General features: G+C 41.6%; 1 protein-coding gene across 1 annotated transcript in view; it reads right to left on the bottom strand.

Moving 5' to 3' along the window:
- Window positions 1-1714: 1714 nt before the first annotated feature.
- The window catches only part of CALCRL (calcitonin receptor like receptor), a 151499-nt gene continuing 125903 nt past the window's right edge, over window positions 1715-27310 (bottom strand). Inside the window, exons 10-15 of the mRNA XM_029072267.2 lie at window positions 26995-27148; window positions 24332-24392; window positions 24182-24248; window positions 14420-14638; window positions 13899-13940; window positions 1715-5084 (exon numbers count right to left, since the gene is read on the bottom strand). Coding sequence (XP_028928100.1) covers window positions 4869-5084; window positions 13899-13940; window positions 14420-14638; window positions 24182-24248; window positions 24332-24392; window positions 26995-27148 — 759 coding nt within the window. The 3' untranslated portion in view covers window positions 1715-4868. The remainder of the gene's footprint in view (window positions 5085-13898; window positions 13941-14419; window positions 14639-24181; window positions 24249-24331; window positions 24393-26994; window positions 27149-27310) is intronic.

The raw sequence follows: 27310 nt of genomic DNA, 5'->3' as shown, positions 1-27310 counted from the left end.
AAACTTTGCCATTATCCACTCTTGTAATCCGTAAGATTTTCCAGTTCAAAACCACATGGAAAAAATGAAAGCAAAATCCTAACCGCTCATCCATATTTGCCTGGGTAGAACTAAATATTCTAAAGTGTAAGTTTCTGTTGAATGTCGTCAGTGGCGTAGCAGGTGAATATGGCACCAAGGGCCGGAGAAGGTTCTGGACACTTCTGGAAAAGAGCAGGAGACTTCCAACCTCTGCTTGAGGTTTTATGGATTACAAGAGGGCAGAGTGATCTGGATTGGGTTCCTTCTCTCATAAATCCATCTCAGAGGTGGGAGAGGAGAGGGAAAGGGTAACCTTTAGGCTGACAGCCCACCCATAGAAGACACACAGGGCTTGGAGGAAGTCTCTGGCTCCTATCCCATGCCGAATCTCCTGCCTGTCTGTGCTGCTGTGGCCACAGGGCTAGCCAAGGCTAGCTCGTTAGGAGCTGTGAAGCTCGAGGACTTTCCACTTCCATGTAAGGTCTGGGGGGTGGGGTGGGGGGCACAGCAGGGAGGCATCCCATGATTGGCAGAGAGAACCTAGCGTGTTGTCCCCATTCTCTGATGAGTTCAGGGCAACCATCTGGGTCAGCAGCTCACCCGGCCCTTGTTCCAACTTGTACCATCTATAACAGATGGTAAAATTAGACCAATTAATTAGGCATTTGAATGATTTTGGTGAGGTTGAAAATACATGATAAGATTCTTTATAGTTGCTGAAATCTTTCAAAAGACTTTCTAACAAATTAATGGACACAGGCGGGTACCTTAAAATAAGTTTATTTGATTTCATTGTTTTTTTTCATGACTGTGACTTTCTCAAATGTGGCGTAGCATAGGGAGAATCTAGTGCAGAGGGATCGGGCTGAAAGGTTATTCTGGCTTTGGCACTGACTCACTCTGGGCCAGCTTCCATGAGAAAAAATGAAGTAGAGGATTGAGGCAATTTTCCAGCTAATTCAGCAATAGAATACCCATGAACAAAATACTAAATTAATAAAATATGACCTTCATCCAAGTTGTTAAGCAAAAGAGTTATGGATAGCCACCAGTCACTCTCACGGCTGCTATTGTGTAGAACTCTCGACTGGAGAAAGACAAAACCATCAGGGCCGAGAGGGAATGAGAGTGAGGTTTTCAATTCGCGACAGATGTGGATGAGGTAAACACAAAATGTTGTTCCCTAGACTCAGTGGCACCAGTCTGAAGGGGCACCTGTTGAAATTTGAAGACAAACAGAACTAGGTCTTTCGTGGGGTTACGGGGACAACAAACTTGCCAAGACATCCTCCAGATCATGCAAGTAAACCGCTTGGACTAGAGAACAGAAGCCAGAAAAGGCACAAAGTATTTCTATTTGGAGCACAGACCCAGTGAGGTATGTTGACATTTGGTAGTAAATTACTCTAAGCCCCTGAAGGGGCTATCCTGGAAAAGTAGGGTAACTTTTCCAGGATATTTATGAGTAGACTTCTACCCTGAAACAGGTAATTTACTCACCATAGCTGTTTCCTCCCCTAGAAGGGGAGGAAAAGTTATTGTTCCCTGGTTAGCTTAGGAGTCAGTTTCCTTTTTCATAGATTCTTGGTTGATGAATGACTCATGAAACTCAAGTGTGTTGGTCGTCTTAACCAAAGCATCCTCAGCAGTCCGCTGATTGAAGACTTTTAGAAATACATGGCATTTTAAGCTGTTTTATGTGTACAATGGTACTTTATTGATCAGAATACGACATCTCTTCTCAACAGATGAAAGGAATAATGTTTTATATGAACAGAATGAAACTAGGATAAACCAAAATAATTTCACATTCTGTTTACCATTTTTATGAACAATAAATACAATGTCATAGCTACCATTAATCCTATTTACATCAAACAAAATGATTTGAATGATTTCTAAGACCCTAATTAACAAAGTATATTTTATGAATCATTCATTATCATTTTTCACAAGAAACCGACTTCAGAGTCAAAAGGCCATTTTTAGGAAATTTAGCATCCATTAGAAGTGGACTACATAAAACAGCAGTGCCCTGCCTCATCTGAGACAGTAGTTAAAAATATATAAAATTGACTGTTAGACACCAAATCTACTTCCAGCAAAATTTGGAGGAGAGAAGTAAGTTCTTCTTTGTTGGTTTACAAATTTTCAATGGTGGAGATACACAAAGCAAACTGTAGCAGCTAAGACACAGCATTAACCAAAGTCTAAGATTTGAAAAATAATATTAATTTTTCCAAAAAAAATGAGTGCACAAAAGAGCTACAAAAGTTATTGATTACTCTACTTGGAATTTTACAAAACAGATTAAAAAACTGGCCATGAGGAAAGTCAGCACAAAGTTCTCTTTAAAACATAGCTTGATATATTATCAATAGTTCATGTACTGCCATTAAAGTAAATCTTCTTTTCAAAGTCAGACATTCTGTGAATAAAACAGCCATTCTCCCATCATTTTAATGTCCTAGTTTGGCAGTTTGTCTTGGCAGTGCCAGTCAACACATCTAACAACAATACTAAAAATGCTTGAGGAGTGAATAACTCAGCATTTGAGTCTGTTTACCTGGGAATGCATAGGCACACAAGTGAATAAAAGCCACCTTATTCATGCATCTCTGCGTTACTTCTCTGATCACAGAGGGGAAATTCACTTGGCGTACTTCAGTATCATCTAACAGTTTGAAGTGTATACATTTAAGTTGATTCATCGGCTCAAACTAAATTCATCTACAGAATGTTCCTAGAACCTTTCAGATAAATGTCTGCTTATGGCCAGAAATGACAAAGCTGTGAAACACTGCATATGGAGAAATGAGAGAGCACTAGGATGACCAAATAATGAAGTGTGCATTGGCTTCCTTTTGCGGGTTACTAATGTACTGATCCTCAAAAGCTGAAATGAAATGATTTATGTTAGCTTCATCAACAAAATGTTCTCAGAAACCAGTTGTTTTGCTTCCTCCTCTGAAATTGTCCCTGGAGAGAACTAGGGAGTTCAAGCACTTTGAATGACAGGATTTCATTAGCTTGTGAGCCTCTGAGAACTCTAGTCCCTAAATAACATATACATGTCCTTCCTTGACTTTTTTCTGTTTGGTAAATATTCAATTCTTTTCAAAATATTGTACTTTCTTTTTTTTTTCTTTTTCCAGTGAACAACCAACCTCAGTTGTGGAGCATGCTTCTTAAACAGGATGGAGTTCATAAGGGCAGAAAATATTTCAGGAAAATACTTAAAACATTAGAACTGTTCATCTTTTCCAATTTCCTGGACTGAAATGTTGGCTCTAGGTCTAGGGTAAACTATGGTTCAGGATCCATGAAGAAGGAAAAACAGGTGGAGTCAATACCTCTTACCTATTTAGTTCTTTGGAAAGAGAATACGTGTTCCAAAAATAGGCAAACTTTTTCTCAAGGATTTCATTTTGGCTTCATTTGATTTTTGTTGCAATTAGCATTTTCTATTCTATAATAGAAATCTCCCCTGCCCCATTTCTCAAAATTATAGTGCTGCCATCTGATGTTCTTGAAAAATATTCCCAAACTGATCTGGCCTGATACGTTTTGCATCAGTCCCAGGGTTCAAAGCACTTAGAAATTAATGTATACATCCTGTGTGTGTGCTTAAGCTGCATGTATTGGTTGTTTTAAGACAAAAGAATAAGAAAATAGAGTATTTACAAGCTGGGTTCTTGGAGACAAGTGACAGAGCTTTCATTACAAAAAAATCTTTATACAAACCCTTGAGAAAATAAGAAATCCTTCATTGATTCCCTTCATAAACAATTGCCAACTTTGTCTACACAGTAGAAACTGAAGAGGCAAAGTTTATATTTACATAAACCTGGAGCCAGCCTGTCTCCCGGCCCATTTGAGGGGAATTGGGCTTTATATGTCACGAGAAACACCTCTCTAAATTTGTGTTCACAGGGTACGGAGAATGGGTGGCTCTACTCCCCTCTATGTTTTACATGGATAGAAGGGGGAGGGGGTCAGGTGCCCATCCATTAATAAATTGAATAAGTCTAATAGTCCTGAAATAGGACCTGACCTGAGGCTGGTGGTGGGAGAGGGGGGATCAATGAATGCCACCCTTTATCTCTGTATTCTTGAGATCGGGCTTTGCGGACCCTGTTACACTCCTTCGAAGTGGGCCAGCCACACATACTCACCCCCAGCCCCCACCCATAATCTGGCTCCATTTCTGGATGTTGTGGCTCTTCTTTGGTGCACCCTGCATACAAAGATTAGCCAATGACCTGTTTTACCAAGGACTGTCCCACTTATTTGAGCCAGGAAATTTGTAAAATGAAACAGTGCCCTGGAACAGGGACTGCTGAAGAGAAACTGACCAGTCTACCTTGCACCAATTCTCACAGCTCTTTCTGGGATTGCCACACCCGAGCTGGGAAGTGCTCAGTCTGTGATCAATTTAGTTCCCACAGCCTGCAGGGATTGAAGTACTGATGATACAGCATGAAAAGACCCCACCCTTCTCCACGCTTGCCAGAGGAATGGAGACAGCCTGCGAGATCTGGACCATATCTTGATTTTTTTTTGCAGGCTGCATCACAAAATATATGGAAGGATGTCAGTGGTAGTCCCTACCCCACCATTTGCCATATGCCTTCCTGGATGTGGAAGACAGAATCAAGTTCTCCCCTATTTCCCTCCGCCCAGTGTGTGAGATTTAACAAATGCAATTGTGGATGAATCTTCTTCGTGATATTCAGGAACAGCAGATTACACATTAGGTTGAAAACATCTCCGGGTCATGAAGCCATTAAGCCAAGTTCTTCGGTTATTAGAACTGGGTTACTGGTAAACTCAGCTAATCCCCAACTTCAGGCATACAATTTATCACATTTCAAAGCCACATTTTCCATATCATGGAAACTTTTCCCATTCAAATGTTCAGTAGGGCAGTCATGACTGTATCCTGGAACGTCACTGATTGAAGACACAGTGTAAGACGCTGAGCGCAGAGCATCTGAGTGGGCAAAGCTGCTTCCAAATTGGATTCTGTACTGGTTCCAGTGTCTTCTCAAAACTGCTTGGACCTATCAATTTCAATAAGAGGAAAAGAAGGAAAATCCCACTTAGACTTATATTGGACTGTATTCTACATTCAACTAACCCTTTAAGCCTTCCTTTAAATCTGCCTTCCTGGTTTACCTATTATTTCTCTAAAAGTCAGCATTCTGAAATTCTCCTCTTGAGGTTCCCCCTTCTGCTTATTCATAACCCCTTCCAAAGATTAAACCTGGCTGGGCAGCAGCTCCAAATAATAGCCTCAATAGGGAAGCTCTGCATTTCCCCCTCTATCCCAGCTCTGCCACTTGTCAGCTGTGTGACTGAGGGCAAGTCACTTCACTTCTCTGTGCCTCAATTACCTCATCTGTAAAATGGGGATTAACTGTGAGCCTCACGTGGGACAACCTGATTACCCTGTATCTAACCCAGTGCTTAGAACAGTGCTCTGCACATAGTAACGGAGAAAAAGCATGGCTCAGTGGAAAGAGCACGGGCTTTGGAGTCAGGGCTCATGAGTTCGAATCCCAGCTCTGCCACTTGTCAGCTGTGTGACTGTGGGCAAGTCACTTAACTTCTCTGTGCCTCAGTTCCCTCATCTGTAAAATGGGGATTAAGACTGTGAGCCGCACGTGGGACAACCTGATTCCCCTGTGTCTACCCCAGCGCTTAGAACAGTGCTCGGCACATAGTAAGCGCTTAACAAATACCAACATTATTATTATTATTATTATTATGAGTGCTTAACAAATACCAACAATATGGAGTTTTTATTGTTTCCGGGAGAGAAATGAGGCACCTCAGCAAGCCGAACAGTGACAATCAGTGATCAGACTGGTAGACTGTAAACTCCTTGAGGGCAGTGGCCTTGCCTACTTATGTTATTTTACTCTCTCAATATCTTAGTATAGTACAAGTAAGTGCTCAGTAAATACCACTGATTAACAGACTAGTTGAGCAAGATGGGAATTCAGGAGAAGCTGGTGCAACCAAGGTAGTACGTTTCCAGAACCGTCTGAGGTGAAAAAGGGAAAATGCTAGATGAAAGATGACTAAATTACAGCTCTCTCTATATAGATATATACCCATAAACTTTTTGTTTCACAGCATTGTCTAAATGACACAAAAGGATAGCTCCTTTTGTTATTCTATGGATTGAAGATGCTGCTGCTGCTGAGGAGACTGTATCCACAATTGTCATTGTCATGGAAAGAGAAACTCCTCCACACTCTACCCGTGAAAATACAGTAGCATACCTCTTCATACCCCCTTGCCATTCAGGTGAGCACTGCTCAGGTACCAATCAATTGTATTTATTGAGTAATTACTGTGGACAGAGCACTAAACACCTGGGAGAGTACAATATAACAGACTTGGTATAAATATTCCCTGCCCATGATGAGTTTAGAGTCTAGAAGGAGAGACCTCATATAAATTATGTATAGTTATGTAAGTGCTGTAGGAGTGAGGGTGGAGTGAATAAAGGATGTGAATCCAAATGCAGAAAGGAGTGAGAGCAGAGGAAGTGACGGCTTAGTCGGGGAAGGCCTCTTGGAGGAGATGTGATTTTAAAAAGGCTTTGAAGATGGGGACAGTCATTGGTACTAGATAGGAATGGGAAGGGAATTCCAGACCAGAGGCAGGGAGTGGATGAGGGGCCAGTAACAACATAAAATAAGAATGAGATACAGTGAATAAACTGGCATTAGGGGGTGAAGTGAGTGGGCTGTGTTACAGTAGGAAATCAGAGAGGTAAGGTAGGAGGGGGCAAGATGATTAAGTGATTTAAAGCCAATGATAAGGAGTTTCTGTTTGATGCAGAAGTGCAATTACTGGAGATACTTGAGAAGTGGGGGAACTTGAACTGAACGGTTTTGTAGAAAAATTATCTGAGCAGCAGAGTGAAGTTTACACTGATATTGGGAGAGACAGGAGGCAGGGACATCAAGAAGGAGGCTGATGCAGTAATCAAGGCAGGATAGGATACATGCTTGGATTAACCTGGCAGATTTTAGTGATGTGAAGACTGAATCGATAGGATTTGATGACAGAATAAATATGTGGATTGAATGAAAGAGATGAGTCGAGGAGGAGTTATGGGCTTGTGAGACAGGGAGGATGGTGGCGCTGTCTATGACTCCTGGAAAGTCAGGGGGAAGACTGGGTTTGGGTGGGAACATGAGGCGTTCTGTTTTCTACATGCTAAGTCTGAGGTGTCAGTGGGATATCTAAATACAGATGTCCTGAAGGTGGGAGGAAATACAAGACTGCAGAGAAGGAATGGAGATGTAGATTTGGTGCAGGTCAAAAGATTTCTGTGTGGGTCTTTGTGGGGGAACAGGACAGATTTGTTTGGAGGGTGTTTGGGAGAGAAGCAGGTGAGGAGGTTGTGATTTGATGAAGGGATTTCAGAGTTGGTGAGGGTAGAGATTAGAGATGATGAGAGAGAGGGTGTGTCCAAATTGGTGAGTGGGAGAGGTGGGGTGGAGCAGGGGGTCATTGCAGTTGAGGAGTGACAGCAGCCAGAAGTGGAAGCGTTGTCGGGGAACATCCACATGGATATTGATGTCCCCAAGGATCAATGCAGGGATGGAGAGAGAGAGAAAGAATGCCTGAAAGGGATCAAAATGGTTCAGAGAGTTGGAGGTGAAGCCTTAGGGGTGACTAGTAACTGGAGTGGGTGGTAGAGGCAGGTTTTATGACCTTCAAGGGAAAGAGAGTGACAAGGAGGCAGGTGAAATGGTACAAACCCAGCACTGGGGAGTAAGAAGGAAGCTCAGTCCTCACCCATTCCCAGTGAATCTTGGGGAGTGGGAGAAGATGAAACCCCCTTTAGAGAGAGCAGCAGGAAAGGCAGTATCATCTGGGGAGAAAGAGGTTCAGTGAAGGTGACGAGGAACATGATAGGGTCAGGAACAGGTCAAGGATGAAGGGAAGCATTCTGATGAGGGAGTCGAGTTTCCACAGCCCACACTTGGCTGAAACTGTGGAGGAGAAGGCAGCTTGAGGGGTGGGGAGGGGTTGGATGGTAGTGAGCTGATGCAGGGGATGGTGGAGGATTTGAGACAGGATATTAGGATGGAATGGGGGAGAAGGGTGGGAACAGCACAAGGGGTAGGGAGGATTTGGATGGAGGGGGACAAAGGGGGATTGCTGGGAAGGAAGGACAGGGATGAGCTGATTAGAGGGAAGGGACTGAGGTGACATAGTGGAGCCAGAGAAGCTTAAGTGTTGTCAAGCTGCTTCCAAATTGGATTCCGTACTGGTTCCAATGTCTTCTCAAAACTGCTTGGACCTATCAATTTCAATAAAAGGAAAAGAAGGAAAATCCCACATAAACTTATATTTAATGTTTTAGGAAAACTGTATTCTACATTCAACTAACCCTTTGAGCCTTCCTTTAAACCTTCCTTTCTGGTGAAGGAAGAAATCACTGCTTAATCTATGGTTCCTGTGATTAATTGCCAAATTGAATGTGGGTCATTGTGTACTGGAGAGTGAAGAGGTGAATGTCCAGGGGTAAACAGAGGGGTGGGTGGATTTGAGCTGGGACACTGTCACCAATGTCAGACAACAACACTTGTTTGGTGTTCTCCTCTCTTCATTTAAGCCGGGCAGTGGGCAAAAGGGGAAAAGTATGCCATAGTCAACTGTTTTTGCAAGAGTGGTGATGGTTTGCACTGTCATCCACATTCCCTCACATGGTCCCAGGGACCCAGAGTTGGGCATTAAAAGAGGGTTGGGTGAAGTATGTTGTCACAGAACTGAATATCTGAGACCTCAACCAGCAGGAGACACGACCGTGCATGAAGGGAGAATTTCATCTTGAGAAAGGAAGCCAAGATAAGCAGGAAGTGCAGCGTATATAAACCTTGAAGATATATCCCCCCCCAAGAGACTCAAATCTCAAGTACAATTCTGGAAATCGGAAACGTGCCATGATTTATTCTTGGAATCCCTACTCCGATTACACTCACAACCCTGCTCTTGAGACTGAGCCATCTAAAGGCAATCAAAAGCCAATTTCCTGAACAGAGTGCTGAGCACTTACTTATTCAAGTTAAAAATAAACTTAATAAAAATGCTGACGTGCTTGTAAGATTGTGTTGTTCATAGTGTGCACGGTAAGGATGTTGAATTTCCATTTACTTCCTTGAATACAATATTACAAACACCTGTTCGGTGAAGAATTTGTACTTTCTAAAAGGCACTTAGCAATGAAATCTTTATGGGAACTTTGTTTTATTTACAAGGGGGGAAAATCAAGCAAAACATTGCAGTTGGAATGGAAGAGACCCTTCTTCTTGTATTCTAAGGCATTTGATATTAAGCTGTCAGGTAACAGATGGGGATGTAAGAGGGAGCTTAGAGGTTTTTTGGCTCTAATCTTTAGGGTTTAGGGGTAAACAGAGGGGTGAGCTGGGACATTTTCAACAGTGTCAACCAGCCCCACCTGCTCTGGGTTCTCCTCTCTGCATTTAGGCCAGGCCAATGGGCAAAAGAGGAAAACTATATCCTATGGTAATTGTTTTTGTAAGAGTTGTGATGGTGTAAACTGAGTCAGCCACATTTCCTCACATGGTCCTGAGGACCCACAGTCAGGCATTACAAGAAGGCTGGGTGGAGTATGCCTGAGTTTCCCAACATCTCCAGCCTCTTTATCCTAGAGGATGGGGATTGTGTCATCCAATGTTATTGTCCTGTACTGTCCCAAGTGTTTAGTGCAGAGCATGTTTTATGCTTACCATGCTCTGCCTGTGATAAGCGCTCAATAAATACCATTGATGGAAATATCATTGATTCAACCCCTTCAGTGTGCCCTGTACCAGGGGATGAATGGAAACATTCATTTATTCAATTGTATTTATTGAGCGCTTACTGTGTGCAGAGCACTGTACCAAGCACTTGGAAAGTACAATCCAGCAATTAAGAGAGACAATCCCTGCCCACAGTGGGCTTACAATCTAGATACAGGATGGAAACAAAAGACACAATCCTTTTTCTCTAAAAGTTGACAATTTTAGACCATAAATTTCTAATTAGACTATAAGTTCCTTATGGGAGGGATTGTGTCTACCAACTCTATCATCTTGTACTCTCCCAAGTGCTTAGTTCAGTGCTCTGCACATAGTAAGCACTCAATAAATACCCTTGATGGACTGATTAAAGATGCAGACAAGCAAATGTTTTCTACAATAGTCAACAGACTAGTGAATAAGTACCCATATGAGAAGCTGCTTGGCTTAGTGGAAAGAGCATGGGCTTGGGAGTCAGAGGATGTGGGTTCTAATCCTGGCTCCACCACTTGTTTGCTGTGTGATATTGGGCAGGCTACCTAACTTCTCTGTACTTCAGTTACCTCATCTGCAAAATGGGGATTAGGACTGTGAGCCCCACCTGAGACAACCTGATTAGCTTGTATCTACCTCAGTGCTTAGAACAGTGCTTGGAACATAGTAAGTGCCTAAAAAATACTATTACCATTATTATTATTATTATACAACAGATACTCAGTGGCTGACGGGACAGAACAGCATAAGTAGGACAAGGGGCAGCATGACCTAGTGGACATGGCTTTGGCCTGGGAATCAGAGTACCAGAGTTCTAATCCTGACTCTGCCAACTGCTAGGTGTGTGGCCTTGGGCAAGTCACTTAACTTCTCTGAGCCTCCACTTCCCCATCTGGAAAATTGAAATTCAATAACTATTCACCTTCCTTCCTAGACTGTGAGTCCCATGTGGGCCAGGGATTGTGTCCAACCTGATTAGCTTGTGTCTACCCCAGCACTTAGAACAGTGGTTGACAAGAAGAATGTAATAAATGCCATTATTATAAAGTTGTATGATACCAACTGGGGAGGCAGGAATGCCTTCTAGGTCAGGTCTGGCTTTTTAGCAGGACTATGAAGGAGAGGCAGGATAGGGAGTAGACCAGCTTCAGACCATCAGTGAATATGGTCACCGTATTCACTGGACACAGTGCCCAGTGGGACAAGGGGTGGTCGTAGAAAACCTGACAGTCAAAAGCAGGCCCTGGGTGAACAGGGACCTGGAAGGAAATACAATGGCTCTGGAGCAAGGCGAGGAGGGTCAGAGTCCCCACAGAGAAATATTTGAGAGTCAGGAGTTCAGATGGGTTTTCTGGCAACCCCATTCCATTATTTGGCAAGGGAGGGAGGGAAGAGTGGCCAATGTATGAAGCAAAAATGAAGGGGGTGAACACTGGGTCAGAGGTGCAGAGGTGAGCAGATTAAGACACAGAGAGAGGAGAATAAAATGAGGAAAGTGAAGAGGATGAGCTGAAATGCAACCGAAGAGAAGCTATAGGAAAGAGGGAGAGCACTGGTCTGAAGCCAATGGCGAGTTTTTGTTGAACATGAGAAGCCAATGCAGATTTAAAGGCTGTAAACCTGACAGAAAGGTATCTGCTCTGGGGTTGTTTTCTATTACCTCCATCAATCCTCCATCCAAACCATCTGTGAAATAAAAGGCAAATTTTCCTAATGAAGAGACACTTTAGGCTAAGAATCTTAGGGAACAATGCTTTGGATAGTCAGAAACTGAGTAAATTGGAAGAAGGAGTGTAAAGAGAACCAGAGCCCTGAAGGTAAAGACCAGATGTCTGAGAGTAGCAGGGAAAGCCAAGAAGATAGAATGTAGGGCTTTCAGATGAATGAGATGACTGGATCCCTCTGGATTAATCTGACAGCTGTGTTTTCATGCGAATGGGGTGGAGAGAGCTAGGAGATGGAGAGAGAAATAGGTAGTAATACCCAACAAGATGAGAAATGACTCATGCATAAACTGGGGACAAAGTGGATGGATTTGGAAACTATGAAGAATTTAGCACAGTTTAATTCAAGAATTCATGAAGTATGGTAATTTTTCATTACTTTGCTCTACTGATCTTTAGGATGTGGTAGAAGATAAATCTGCTTTTGTTTGACTCTCTGTTTACACGGTCTAAATGCCCAAGTAAGCACAGTGCTCAGTCCATAGTAAGCCCTTAACAAAGACCATTATTATTATTAATGGCTTTTATCATTATATAATAATATATTTATCATTAATAATAATGATCTTTTAGTAAGACATGGACAGTTTGAGTTTTGCGGTTTTAGCATTATTTATTTTACCTGTATTTTATGCGGGGTATAAGTGAGTAAATGGTATGAATGAATGCTTTCCCTTATGCAAATAAAAAAGTATATCTTTTTTATCATATCCTAGTTATCACTTTTAATTGATTCCATGAAAATAGAATCTTCATCCATAGAGTACCAAGTAGCTTCCCATACAAAAAAATGTCAACTGCACACCGCATCCCTAAGATCTAAAATATTGACTAAAACAATATTATAATATTATATATCATCATCTTGAAGGGAGAAACAGCAGTATAGGAAATGTCAGTATTAAAATGCAATAGCAGCATTTGTAATATAGTACTAAAAGAAGAGCATTTTAGCTGGAGATTAATAATTAATCTCCAATTAATGAGAAGCAATTAATAAGAAGCAGCATGGCAGTGGAAAGAGTGTGGGCCTGGGAGTCAGAGGAACTGGGTTCTAATGCCAGCTCCACCACGTAGCTGTTGTGTGACCTTGGCTAAGTGTCAGAATTTCTCTGTGCCTCAGCTAGCTCATCTGTAGAATGGGCAGTAAATCTTACTTCCTCCCACTTGAATTGTGAGCCCCATGTGGGACGGGTCAAACCAGATTGTCATAATAAAAATAATAATTGGGGTCTTCGTTAAGCACCTTACTGTGTGGCAAGCACTATTTATTCTAAATTTTGGGGTAGACATAAGATAATTAGGTAGGGTAGAATCCCTGTCCTACATGGGGTTCACAGTCTAAACAGTAGGAAAATGATAATTCAATCCCCATTTTACAGATGAGGAAACTGAGGCCTAGAGAAGTCAAGGGACTTGCCATAGGGCACACAGCAGGCAGTGTCAGAGTTTGGATTAGGACCCAGGGATTTCACAGACCTTAATACAGTGCCTGACACATGCTAAGTGCTTAACAAATATCATTTTAAAAAAAGATAATTCTGTTTTAAACACATATGGTACATTGTATCCAGCATCTCTCATATTTTCTTCCCTTATTGCCACAGTCTATGTATTTTGATATTCATATTTAATATTCAGTCTGGGAAGATGAAGAATGAGGAGGGATGAGATTAAAGTTTACTAAACTGTTAAAGATAAAGAACTAAAGATGGCATGTTAAAGATAGTTTGCCTCCACGCCTGGTTTTGGAACAGGAACCTCTTCTTTGTTGAGTAAAATTATTCTGATTTATCTCCATTACAAACAACAGAATGTTGCTATGTCATTCACTATTTAAGTGCCAAACTACTTAATGGTGGGGCAACATCAATGTGAAAGAAAATATTTCTGTCCTTATATTTTACATGGTTTTCTTTCATAACAGTTTATTTTATGAAAAACAAACACTTGGCGGAAATTATCTAAATGCAGAATCTTCATATTTTGGAGTTAAAAAAATACAGGTATGTGCAAGTGGAGGTATATCTGATATTATTTATGTGTGTCTGCTAAATAATTATACTTTCAGGGTATTTGTCACACTAGTTACTGGTAACTACTTTCTCTAATGTTGGGAAATACATTCCTTTTTGGGGAAGAACTTCCTGTTCTCTAAAAAGCAACCAGGTTAACATGAAAGTCAGTCATTCCATTCAACCCATCCTTAATTCTCAATTTGTTAAGCATGCACTGTGGAGCTTGCAGCTAAACTAAGGGTTAGGGGATGATTTGATTCATTTTACTCTAAGAATGAACAGAATAAATGCTTTAAAATCAGATACTGTACCTCTCCATTAAAAAAGCAGAAGATTGTAGAGACCAAAAGACCCTGTAAAATAAATCAGTATCACTAATTAAAATTTTTCATTTTGATAAATATACATCTAAACTCAATTACAGGAAAGGGGAACAACTCTAAAAAAATAAAATGAAAATTGGAGAATCATGTAAAATATAAAAGACAACTCTAACACTGATTTAGAACCAGTGGGATTATTTACATTTTTATTATTATGTTGATTGGAGCAGAAATATGTGAAAAACTTACTTCCCATCTCAATGCTTTTCACTCAGATCAAATATTCTTAAGGCATGGGAAAGTCTGCTAGAAAATTCAAGAGCTCTACTTAAAATTGCCCACATGCAGCAGTGGATTTGAAATATCAATAATCTGCATCTTGTTCTCCATTCTCTCATGCCTCTCAGGTGTGGAAAGGAACCAAAAAAACTTCTCTCTATTTTCAGATTTTTTTTTCCCCCTTGAGGCCCTTTAGCATGAATAAGACAATAAGCTGGAAAGCTATTTACCTGATAATGCATCAGAATGTGCATTATGTAGTCATAAATTTCTTCAGCAATCTGGCCCTCTGGCCTCCAAGGAAACAGCACAAATTCAATGCCAAGGAGTGGCACTAAAATAAGAGTCGCTCTCACCGCTTTCATATATAGATTGGATTCCGCTTGGTGAGTGACTTTTAGCTTGGTGATGAGAACACGGACAATATTTAACAGGAAAAAGAGGTTCACCTGCAAATATTGATGAGTTTGGTAAAGTGATTGTAACATATTCAAATAATTCAGTGCTAAAGGTAAAGAAGAAAATTTGAAGAGTCAGCATGCCTTCACCCACCTGTAATAGGAGATGTAACCTCCTCTGACTACAGCTAGATTAATGTTTTTTTAAAGACAAAGTATTTTGATAGATTTCAAGCATACCTTCAACTTTAGTTTTTAACTTTACCTTAATTTTTTTCACTTATTTCATTTTAACCAAATGTTGAATTACAACCTTGTCATGAATTACAAGCAACCTGAGGAACTCTCTGGCTTGACCCCGGCACAATCTTTGTGAATTGGGACAGGTAGAAAAGCCACTGTTTAGCTTCTTGGACTATCATCACTGCTGGAGCCAAATTTCCAGCCTTTGCCTCCCTGTATGCTCTCAGCTCCCGGCACCACAGCAGAGCAAGTTGCTTTCCCTCACACAGGGCCGACACCAGCTCTCTTCCGCACCATCAAGGAGACGCCCCATCCCCTCTCTAGACTGTAAGCTCATTGTGAACAGGGAAGGAGTCTACCAACTCAGTTGTATTGTACTCTCCCAAGCACTTAGTACATTACTCTTCACACATTAGGTTCTATGAATACTATTCATTGATTGATCTATTGCTTTCTATCACTCCAGCAGGAATGCAAATAGCACCTGCAGCATGAGGCTTCATAAAATCTTAGAAAGGCTAGTGCCTGTTGTAGCCACAGCTGTGGACTCTGAATCACAAAGAGAAATTCTGCTCTTGTAGCCGCAGCTCCCTGTTAACTTTTGATTTTGGGTACTGCATATTTGTCCTTCTTCTTTATGCTGTTTATTGTTTTAGTGTTTTCGTGCTCCTGATATATTGGCTTCCACCCCCACCTCCAACCTATATTCATAAATTGTGAGCCCGTTGAGGAACAAAGGTCTGTGTCTAATGCTAACCTGTATATTTTTTCTCAGCACTTAACACAGTGCTCTTCACCCAGTAAGCTCTTAATACTATTAATACTAAAACTGGTATTAGTTCATTCATTTACATTTATTGAGTGCTTACTTTGTGCAGAGCATTGTCCTATACACTTGGGAGATTCCAAAAAAACAATGAATAGACACATTCCCCACCCACAGTGAGTTTACAGTCTATAGAGAAGGAAGACATTAATTTAAAAAATTACAGATATTTACATAATATGTCGTGGGTCTGTGAGGGAGGAAGAAGAGAGGGAGCAAGTCAGGGTGATGCAGAAGGGGGTGGGAGAAGAGGAAAGGGGGGATTAGTCAGGGAAGACCTCCTGGAGGAGATGTGCCTTCAATAAGGCTTTGAAGAGGGGGAGAGTAACTCTCTGTTGGATTTGAGGAGGGAGGGCATTCCAGGCCAGAGTCAGGATGTGGGCGAGGGGTCAGTGGCCAGATGGGTGAGATGGAGGCACAGTGAGAAGGTTAGCTTTAGAGGAGTGAACAATCTGGGTTGGGTTGTAGGAGAGTAGCAAGGTGAGGTAGAAAGGGGCAAGGTGATGAAGTGCTTTAAAGCCGATGTTGAGGAGCTTTTCTTTGATGTGGAGGCAGACGGGCAACCACTGGAGGTTTCTGAGGAGTGGGGTGACATGTCCCGAATATTTCTGTAGAAAAATGAGCCGGGAAGCAGAGTGACATATGGATGTGTGGGGAGAGGTAGGAGGCTGGGAGATCAGCCAGGAGGCTGATGCAGTAATCCAGGCAGGATAGGATGAGTGATTGTATTAATGTGGTAGCAATATGAATGGAGAGGAAAGGGCAGATTTTATTAATGTTGAGAAGGTGGGACCGACAGGATTTAGTAATGGATTGAACATGTGGGATGAATAAGAGAGAGGAGTCAAAGATGAGGCCAAGTTTATGGGCTTGTGAGACAGGGTAGATGGTGGTACCATCTACACTAAGGGGAAAGTCAGGGGAAGGACAGGGTTTGGTTGGCAAGATAAGGAGTTCTGTTAGGGATATGTTAGGCTTGACATGATGGGAGGACACTGAAGTAGAGATGTCTTGAAGGCAAGAGGAAATATGAGATTGCAGGGAGGGAGAGAGATCAGGGCTGGAGATGTATATTGGGGTGTCCTCCTCACAGATGAAGCCATGGGAGTGAATGACTTCTCCAAGGGAACGGTTGTAGATGGAGAACAGAAGGGGACCCAGAACTGAACCCTGAGGGACACCCACATTATGGGGGTAGGAGGCAGAGGAGGAGTCTGAGAATGAACGGCCAGAGGAAGAAAGAGGAGAACCAGGAGAGGACAGTGTCAGTGAAGCCAAGGTTGGATAATGTTTCCAGGAGAAGGGTGTGGTCAACAGTGTCAAAGGCATCCAAAAGGTCGAGGAGGATTAGGATGGAGTAGAGGCTACTGGATTTGGCAAGAAGGAGATCACTGGTGACCTTTGTGAGGCCGATATCTGTGGAGTGAAGGGGACAGAAGCCAGATTGGAGGGATCAAGGAGATAACTGAAGGAGAGAAATTTTAGACAGTGGGTGTAGACAACTCACTCAAGGAGGTTGGAGAGGAACATGGTAGGAGAGAGATGGGGCAATAACTGGAGGAGCCGTGGGGTCAAGGGAGGATTTTTTTAGGATAGGGAAGACATGGGCATGATTGAAAACGGAGAAAGAAGCCATTGGAGAGCGAAGAGTTGAAGATGGCTGTTAAGGAAGAAAGAAGGGTGGGGACAAGTGTTTTGATAAGGTGCGAAGGAACAGGGTCAGAGGCACAGGTCGTGGGGGAGGGTTTTTGAAAGGAGGCAGGAGATCTCCTCTAAAGATATTGCTGAGAAGGACAGGAAAGTTGAAGTATTACTTGTGGATGCTGCAAAAACTTAATGATCTCAATAGTTATCATTCATTGACAAACAAACCGGTGTTTCTGGAAACATTACTTTCTTGTAACATTACAGATTCCAACCTAATAAGAATTGTGGTACTTGTTAGGTACTTACTAGGTGCCAAGCACTATACTAAAAGCTAAGATAAATACAAGATAATGAGTTCAAACACCATCCTTATCCCTTATGCCCTAAATCTAAAGGGGACAGAGAAAGTGTAAATACATCCTGTAATAGATAAAGTGTAATCTGTGTCAGACAAATGCCAGGGTTTTCAAAATCCAGAAAGATACAGAAATGCCCATATCCAAATTTAAACTCATATAATAAAGGGGAAAAAATCCTGTGCGAGAAATGAGAAAAATATGTTCGTTGCTTATACAAATTAGTTGGCCCCAGGCATTATGAAAACACCGTGACATAAGAATAATCCATCCTAATTTTTTTAGACTTCAAAGTATGAAATGTTATTTTTGAAACCCATGGTGTGACCACAATCATAAACAACACATTGATCAATTCTGAGGTGTGATGGCTGTCCACCATTCAGTCATTCATTCATTCAATCGTATTTATTGAGTGCTTACTGTGTGCAGAGCAATGTACTAAGTGCTTGGGAAGTACAATTCAGCAACAAATAGAGACAATCCCTGCCCACAGAGGGCTCATAGTCCAGAAGGGGGGAGACAGATAATAAAACAAGTAAATAGGCATCAGTAGCATTATTATAAATACAAAGAATTATAGATATATTCACATCACTAATAAAAAAATAGAATTATAATGATAAATATGCACATACATACAGAAGTGCCGTGGGGCAGGGAGAGGGGGGTAGAGCAAAGAGAGAGAGAGTCAGAGCGACGGGGAGGGGAGGAGTAGAGGAAAAAGGGTGCTTAGTCTGGGAAGGCCTCCTGGAGAAGGTGAGCTTTAAGTAGGACTTTGAAGGGGGGAAGTGTGCTGGTTTGGTGGATTTGAGGAGAGTTGGCATTAGAGGCCAGAGGTAGGACTTGGGCCAGGGGTCGATGGCGGAACAGGAGAGAATGAGGCCCAGTGAGAAGGTTAGTGCCAGAGGAGCAGAGTATGCGGACTGGGATGTAGAAGGAGAGAAGAGAGGTGAGGTAAGACGGCGCAAAGTGATGGAGAGCTTTGAAGCCAATAGTGAAGAGGTAAAAAGAGTAATTTCAACAGCTGTTAGAATGGAAATATCACTATATCAAGTGTTATTCAACCAGCCACATTTGATTTTCTCTCCTAAACATTCACTTCTGTTTTGAAATATTTTATTCAAAGGAAAACTAGTGCTTACCTAAGTGCTAAAATGAGAACCCCACATCTCACTTCCTCTTAAACACCTTGGCTTCACGGACTCTGTCCTCTCCTGGTTCTCCTCTTACCTCTCTGGCCGATCATTCTCGGTCTCCTACGCTGGAGCCTCCTCCCCCTCCCATCCTTTAACTGTTGGAGTTCCTCAAGGGTCAGTTCTCGGCCCTCTTCTGTTCTCCATTTACACTCACTCCCTCGGTGAACTCATCTGCTCTCACGGCTTTGACTACCATCTCTACGCAGATGACACGCAGATCTACATCTCCGCCCCTGTCCTCTCCCCCTCCCTTCAGGCTCGCATCTCCTCCTGCCTCCGGGACGTCTCCACCTGGATGTCGGCCCGCCACCTAAAACTCAACATGAGCAAGACTGAGCTCCTCATCTTCCCTCCCAAGCCCGGTCCGCTCCCAGACTTCTCCATCACCGTGGATGGCACGACCATCCTTCCCGTCCCGCAGGCCCGCAATCTCGGTGTCATCCTTGACTCGTCCCTCTCGTTCACCCCACACATCCTATCCGTTACCAAGACCTGCCGGTTTCACCTCTACAATATCGCCAAGATCCGCCCTTTCCTCTCCACCCAAACGGCTACCTTACTATTACGGGCTCTCGTTATATCCCGGCTAGACTACTGTGTCAGCCTTCTCTCTGACCTCCCTTCCTCCTCTCTCGCCCCGCTCCGGTCTATTCTTCACTCCGCTGCCCGGCTCATCTTCCTGCAGAAACGATCTGGGCATGTCACTCCCCTTCTTAAACAACTCCAGTGGTTGCCTATCGATCTCCGCTCCAAACAAAAACTCCTCACTCTAGGCTTCAAGGCTCTCCATCACCTTGCCCCTTCCTACCTCTCCTCCCTTCTCTCTTTCTACCGCCCACCCCGCACGCTCCGCTCCTCCGCCGCCCACCTCCTCGCCGTCCCTCGGTCTCGCCTATCCCGCCGTCGACCCCTGGGTCACGTCCTCCTGCGGTCCTGGAACGCCCTCCCTCCTCACCTCCGCCAAACTGATTCTCTTTCCCTCTTCAAAACCTTACTTAAAAATCACCTCCTCCAAGAGGCCTTCCCAGACTGAGCTCCTCTTCCCCCTCTACTCCCTCTGCCATCCCCCCTTTACCTCTCCGCAGCTAAAGCCTCATTTTCCCCTTTTCCCTCTGCTCCTCCACCTCTCCCTTCCCATCCCCACAGCACTGTACCCGTCCGCTCAACTGTATATATTTTCGTTACCCTATTTATTTTGTTAATGAATTGTACATCGCCTTGATTCTATTTAGTTGCCATTGTTTTTATGAGATGTTCTTCCCCTTGACGCTGTTTAGTGCCATTGTTCTTGTCTGTCCGTCTCCCCCGATTAGACTGTAAGCCCGTCAAACGGCAGGGACTGTCTCTATCTGTTGCCGACTTGTTCATCCCAAGTGCTTAGTACAGTGCTCTGCACATAGTAAGCGCTCAATAAATACTATTGAATGAAACACACATTTAATGTATAACCTTCAAACACATGTAAACTTTTTAGATTATTTTATTATTATTATTAGAGAATTCATTCACTCCCATGGATTCAACTATCATCTCTGTGTGAATGATTGCCAAATCTATATCTCCAACCCTCATCTTTTTCTGGCAATCTCACATTTCCTCCTGCATTCAGGACCTCTATATTTGGATGCCCCACTGAAACATCAAACTTAATGTATCCAAAAGAAAACTCCTCATATTCCCTTCCCTTCCCCTGGCTTTCCCATCTCTTTAAAGAGTACCACTATCCTCCCTGTCTCACAAGCCTGTAACCTTGGCTCGATTCTTATTCTTAGTTCATTAGTTTCATTCAACGCACCCAGTGTCACCAAATACTGTTGGTTCAACCATCAAATCCCTAATACCCTCTCATTCCTCTCCATCCAAACGGCTGCCATGCCATTCCTCTCCATCCAACCATTTATCCTATCTCACCTTGATTACTGCATCAGCCTCCCTGACTCCTGTCTCTCCCCATCCTAGTTCATACTTCGCTCTGCGGCCCCGTTCATTTTCTACAAAATCATTTGGTCCATGTTTCCTCACTCCTTACTCCAGTGGTTACCCATCCACCTCTGCATCAAAGAGAACACCTTACCATAAACTTTAAATCACCCAATCACGTTGCTCACTCCTACCTTAGCTCCCTGACTTCCAACTATAACCCAACTCACACACCTTGCTCCTCTATTGCCAACCTACTCATTGTACCTCAGTCTCATCTATCTTGCCATTGACCAAATGTCCACACCCTGTCTCTGGCCTGGAACTCCCACCCCCTTCATAGCCAACAGACAATCACTCTCTCTACCTTCAAAGACTTACTAAAAGCATATTTCCTCCAAGAGGCCTTCCCCCAATTACACCCTCATTTCCCCTTCTCCCACTCCCTTCTCAGTCTTGCACTTATATTTTCACCCTATATTTACCCCTCTCTCAGCCCCATGACACTTAATTGACATGTAACTGACATAATTGATTTACTTATATTGATTTCTGTCTGCCCTGCAGTTGTGGGCAGGGAATGGGACTACCAACTCTGTTATATTGTACTCTCCCAAGTGCTTAGTACAGTGTTTTACACATGGTAAGTGCTCAATAAATATGAATGATTAAAAATTTGTTATAATGAAGTAGAAAGATAGGAAGCCAAGGTGCACGTGAGTGATCATATGAGAAACTGAGTTCTATTTTTTCAATCAGTAGTTTCCCAAAGTGCACCCCACCTCGCCCAATTTATAGAACAACTGGTAAAATATGTAACTAATGCAAACTAGAATTGAAAGTGTGGTGACTACCTTCTCCTGTCTGATCTGTAAATCAGTGTACTTGAATTAATATGACAATACTCTCCATGAAATGATCAAAGCCAGATCATTTCATGGAGAGTACTGTCATATGAATTCAAGATACAGAATTGTATCTTGTATGTCATATGAATTTAAGATGCAGTATTAAACAAATTCATTCCTTTTCACTACACAATTATTTGTCTTATTTATTAACCTTAATTTTATTGACCATGAACAAAATTGCCCAAGACGAATCAGAGGCATATTTTACCAGGGAAACTCTATGCTTAAATACACACAAAAGTTAAAATCATAGACGTTGTAAATTAAAAGAATGAAATTAACGATTAAGAGGTTTCTCTATCTTTCTCTCTCTCTCTCTCTCTCTCTCTCTCTCTTTTTCTCCCTCCACCATGCCCACTAGCCATTACTAAAGACAAAATTCACCTCACAATGTGGGCATGACTAAGAACCTTAATTTGATACCCAGATTCCCGGCCATCTTGTGCCAACAAGAAGGCTATTCCATATTGTTATGAACATCTATACAAATATTTGCATTTATGCTGTCAGTAGAGTCTACCTTTAAGTTTGATAATGGCATGAATGAGGATGACTTCTACTGTTTTGTGTAGATATGGCTGACAAGATGAATGCTTGTCTGACAGTCCCTTCCACATCATGTGCTTGGAAAGACTGCTAGTTTCTATCAACTCTGTTGTGTTGTACTCTCTGAAGTGCCTAGGACAGTGTTCAGCCCACAGTAAACACTGAATAAATACAACTAATTTGACTAACTATTCTCTGATGCTTCCACAATCTGTAATTTATTTCAGTATCTATCTCTTCCAGTAGACTGTGAACACCTTGAGCGAAGGAATAATTTCTGCCACCTCTAATGCATTGTACTTTCCCAAGTGCTTACTACAGTGCTCTGCAATGGTACACATTCAATAAATACCACTGACTGATTGATTGATTGATTGATTGATTGATTCTCCCTCTCCGGAACCGTGAGCTTCCCTAAGACGGCTACCAGTGAACCCTTTTCTGATTACTTCACACCAAACCAACCTCCCTTCTATGGCTTTCTTCAACCTCCTGCTATACCACATCACTGGAGATTTTGCTACATTGTGTTTTCAAAGCATTTCTACCCACGCTTCTATGGTTTCATCATTTCAGCTCACAAAGAGTGGCTGCTTATTCTGCCAGTGTCTACTCTCCTCACATAGCCCACCTCGGGACTGTCTGAGGAGAAGAACATTACTTTGTGTGGTTTGGATTGGATTCCATTCAGAATGGATAGTGAGAAAAGGCTGGGACTCAGGTGCCTGATGCCAGAGACAGCTCTCCTCTTCCACCCCAGTAGCCTGACAGCCAAGCCTGAACAATGGAAAGAATGTTGGGATGGGTTTGGTGGTTGGTTTCAATCAGCCAATTTTTCTGATTGAAAGGGAGAATTAGAACCAGACTGTTACACTTTACACATGGAACCCCTTTGGCATAGTGGATAGAGCATGGGCCTGGAAGTCACAAGGGCATGGGTTCTAATCCCACCTCTGCCACTTGTCTGAGTGACCTTGGGCAAGTCACTTCACTTCTCTGGGCCTCAGTCACCTCATCTGTAAAACAGGGATTGAGACCTGTGAACCCCATATGGGACAGGGATTGTGTCCAACCTGATTTGCTTGTATCCACCCCAGTGCTTAGTACAGTCCCTGGCATAAAGTAAGCACTTAACAAATACCACAATTATTATTATTATTAGGGAGAATCAAGTTCATTCTATTGTCCCCATTAGCATAACTAGGACTAGTCTCTAGACCCCAGGATTTTCCTATAGACTGCAAGCTCCGAACAGGCAGGGGACATGTCTACCAACTCTGTTTTATGGTACTCTCCTGAGCACTTAGTACAATTCTCTACACAGAGTAAGCACTCAATAGATGCCATTGATTGATTCCTCCCTAAATAGATTTCATGCAAATGTAAATGAATCATGTTAAAGTTGGAATTGTAGGTTGATTAATTGGACTTCTTGTTATTAAAAATATATGACACTATCTCTGGTTGAAAAATGTACTCCGGCCAATCTTTCACTGGCAGCATATTTAATAAATACCACAGGATTTTCAGAGTTTGAATTTAGGTCCTTGTTATTACACTGAGTTTATCTAAAATATAATCCCCCTGTAAAATGACTAATGGTTTTCTAGAATATAATTCATTTCTACCAAGTTGATACAATCATAAAATATGTCTTTGTTCATTAAAGATAAATTTTTAGTAATTTATTTGATTATCCTTTATGCCTTCTACATAATTATAAATAGCCAGATAACATGTTTAGCCTTTAAAAAGAATGTAAATATTGAATCTGCATGATATCCACGACTTAGTAAGAATGACCATAAAATAACCTTTATAAATTTATCTCCATTCTAGAATTTACATGACTAATTTGCCTGTGACCAAGAAATTTCTAAACAGGACTAAAAAAAGGCAGAAAATTAAGTAGAAATGCAGGTCAGAAATAACAAAGTAGAACATACCAACAAAGCAGCACAAATCGGTCCATGGATAATGTACAGGAGATGGGTTTCAGAACTGATCCAGCAGCTGGAAGAAAAACAAGTCATCAGCAGATAAAGACTGAGGCTTCTTGGAGAGTGTTAGGAACCACAAAGAGTATAATGCCTTACTTGTCATTGTAATATAAACTCCTAGCAACAGCATGTATGCAGGCAGGAATCAGAGGGAATCCTGGAATGATCAAAGAAATATAAAACAAACACATGACTTGCAATTCAACCTTATTTTCTAAAAGATGCATCTATAAATAGAAAACAAAATGACCCTCTCTGTGAAGTTGAAGTTAATTTAAATGAGTCCCATTTGCAGAAAAGCATGCTAGGAAAAACAATAAGAAGCCAATAATTGATAATTCAATCTGACCCTCCAATCTTTCTCTCGTGGTAGTATGTGGCAGGGCAGAAAGGCAGTGGCTGTCTATCCTCTCTATCCTTTACACCGACTCGGTAAGGCTCTGAAAGGCACTGGTTTAATATTCATTGCTCCATTTCAGAAACTCTTCCCTGCTAGGCAACATTAGGGCTTGTCCAAGTAGGTCCACAGTTTCCCATCTTCTTGTTAAGAAATGTGTTTAATTAAGGGGTCTTCAATTACAGATTCCCAGAACATCTTTTAAAAATGTCTGTGCGGTGCTGAAACTTTGGTACCATTATCAAGTGTGGAAATTACTCAAAACAGAACGTCAGGTTGTAATTGTCTAATATACCCAAGGGATTGTTTTCTCCAAGACCAAAGAGAAAAAAACAAGATTTGAGAGTCTTCTAATTCACAAGTCTTCTTGGTTTAATAAATTATCTGTATAGTCGATGGAATTTTAACTTACTTTCTAGCTATTAATTCACACTGGCATCATTTCCTTTATATTTTTTTTACCTGAATGAGGTGCTAAATCAAAGGAGTGTTCAATGATACAGATCTCTCTCTAGGAAGCAATTCTATTCCTAGTCTCAGAATCATATTGCTGAATGGAACCTCAGGATACTATTGTCTCAAACTTCCTCCCCTAGTGAGGGTCCTGACCCCAAGACTACTGGGGAGAAAAGCCTCTCACCCACATCCTTGCCCAGGACTGCTGAGTTTCTGCTTGTGGACAGGGATTGGGTCTACTTACTCTGTTATACTTTACTCTCCCAAGAGCTTAATACAGTGCTCTGCACAAAGTAAGTGCTCAGTAAATACCACCTTCCACTCTGTCGACCTTAAAAGCCTTCCTGAGGTCACATCCCCCTCAAGAGACCTTCTCTAATTAAGCCTTCTTTTCCCAGACTCCCATTCCCTTCTACATCATCTATGCACTTGGATCTGTCTATATCTATTGCTGAATTGTACATTCCAAGCACTTAGTACAGTGCTCTGCACACAGTAAGCGTTCAATAAATACGACCGAATGAACGAATGAATCTTTACCCTGTTTAAGCACTTGGTATTCACCTCACCCTCGCCCACAGCACTTATTTACATATCCACAATGTATGTATTGTGCTAGACCGAAAGCTTGTGTTTTGTTTCATTTTGTGTTTTGAATAGTATTTGCTAAGTGTTTACTATGTGCCGGGTAGGTTTAAAATAATCAGATGGACACAGTCCATATCCCACATGGGGTTTCGCAGTCTTAATCCCCATTTTACTGATGAGTTACAGAGCCTCTGAGGCACAGAAAAGTTGAACGACTTGCTCAAGGTCAGAAAGGAGACAAGTGGCAGAAACATGTCTACAACCCTTTTGTATTGTGCACTCTCAAGAGTTTAGCACAATGCTCTGCCCACTGTGAGAGCTTTATAAATACCACTGATTGATTCCAAGATGGGGTTCAGGAAATAGCATCCAGGCAACAACTTTTACTGAGACTTTTGTCTGTGCCAGAACAAAATGGCTGTAAAGGCTTAAATTTAACTAAATTATGTGAAGCATATTGTTTTTTGTAACTCTCTATTATCCTTGTTTTAAATGCACTGCAATAGAATTATTACTTAAGCCACGTGTTCCTGGAGTGTATGAATCACTGAAAAATTATTACTTTTTCTTCCTGCTGAAAAAAGAAACTTAACAGATTTACATAAATGTGCATTTAGTGAAAAGATTACTAATATATGCTAAACACAAAAGTGATTAAGTTAGCAAATATTTCATGCTGGCAATACTGAAATTCAGTTATTTGCTTACTTTAGCCTAATTACCCAAAGTAATTTAATTCTCTTAGGATTCATTTTCTGCTTTGGATTCTGTTCTCTAATGGTAATTTTAAAATACATCAACAGAGTGTTTCTGTTTGCTCTGTGAACAATACAGGTCAAATGGAACTTCTGGCAAAATAAAGGTTTGCCCTCTCCAATTCACTTCTTGACCCCCTCATCCCCACCCTAAGAATGGGAAGACCTCTCCGAAAACAAACATGCAGAGCTGAATAAACATCTTCAAAGAAAGAAAGAAAGCACAATCTCCCTCCCATTCTCAATGCCTTTAACTCTTTCACCTCTTTCTCTCCTACAAGGGAGCAGTAATATCCTGTTTCACAAGTTCATAAACTCCTCTAAAAGAGATAAGTACAGAACTATGAACAGAAAAAAACATGCTTTGATTTACTGTTTAATGATACAAAGCAACAAAGACAGTAAGACTCTAGTTTTAGTCTGATTTCCATCTATGAACAAAATGAAGAATTCAATTAACGTCGCAGGGATAATTATAATCATGGTGATCCTATCTTACATATTAAAAGGGAAATATTTCAAGTAAAAATGACATACAAGAGCTTATATACACTGGTACCTACCCCAGCCAAGAAGATAATACCACATCAAATGTTGCTTCTCTGCAAATACAGCCACCACAATGAGTGTGTGTAGGTAAATGCCTTCACAGAGCATCCAGAAGTAATTGCAGCCCATCAGGTAGAGGTGAATAAACTGAGAAATTTTACAACTAACCTAGGAAAAAGATTAATGAATTCATCATGAATCCAGTACAGTTAAGTGCTCAGTAAATACCCTTGATGAATTGATTGCTATAACATATTGTTAGGCTTAATAGTAACTCCAGGACTTTATTATTTGCAAAGCTTCCCATGAGTAAAAGGTTACCTAGGTGCT

Source organism: Ornithorhynchus anatinus, chromosome 9, assembly GCF_004115215.2.
Source record: "Ornithorhynchus anatinus isolate Pmale09 chromosome 9, mOrnAna1.pri.v4, whole genome shotgun sequence".
Taxonomy (NCBI): Eukaryota; Metazoa; Chordata; class Mammalia; order Monotremata; family Ornithorhynchidae; genus Ornithorhynchus; species Ornithorhynchus anatinus.
This window is presented reverse-complemented; position numbering and strand designations above follow the sequence as displayed.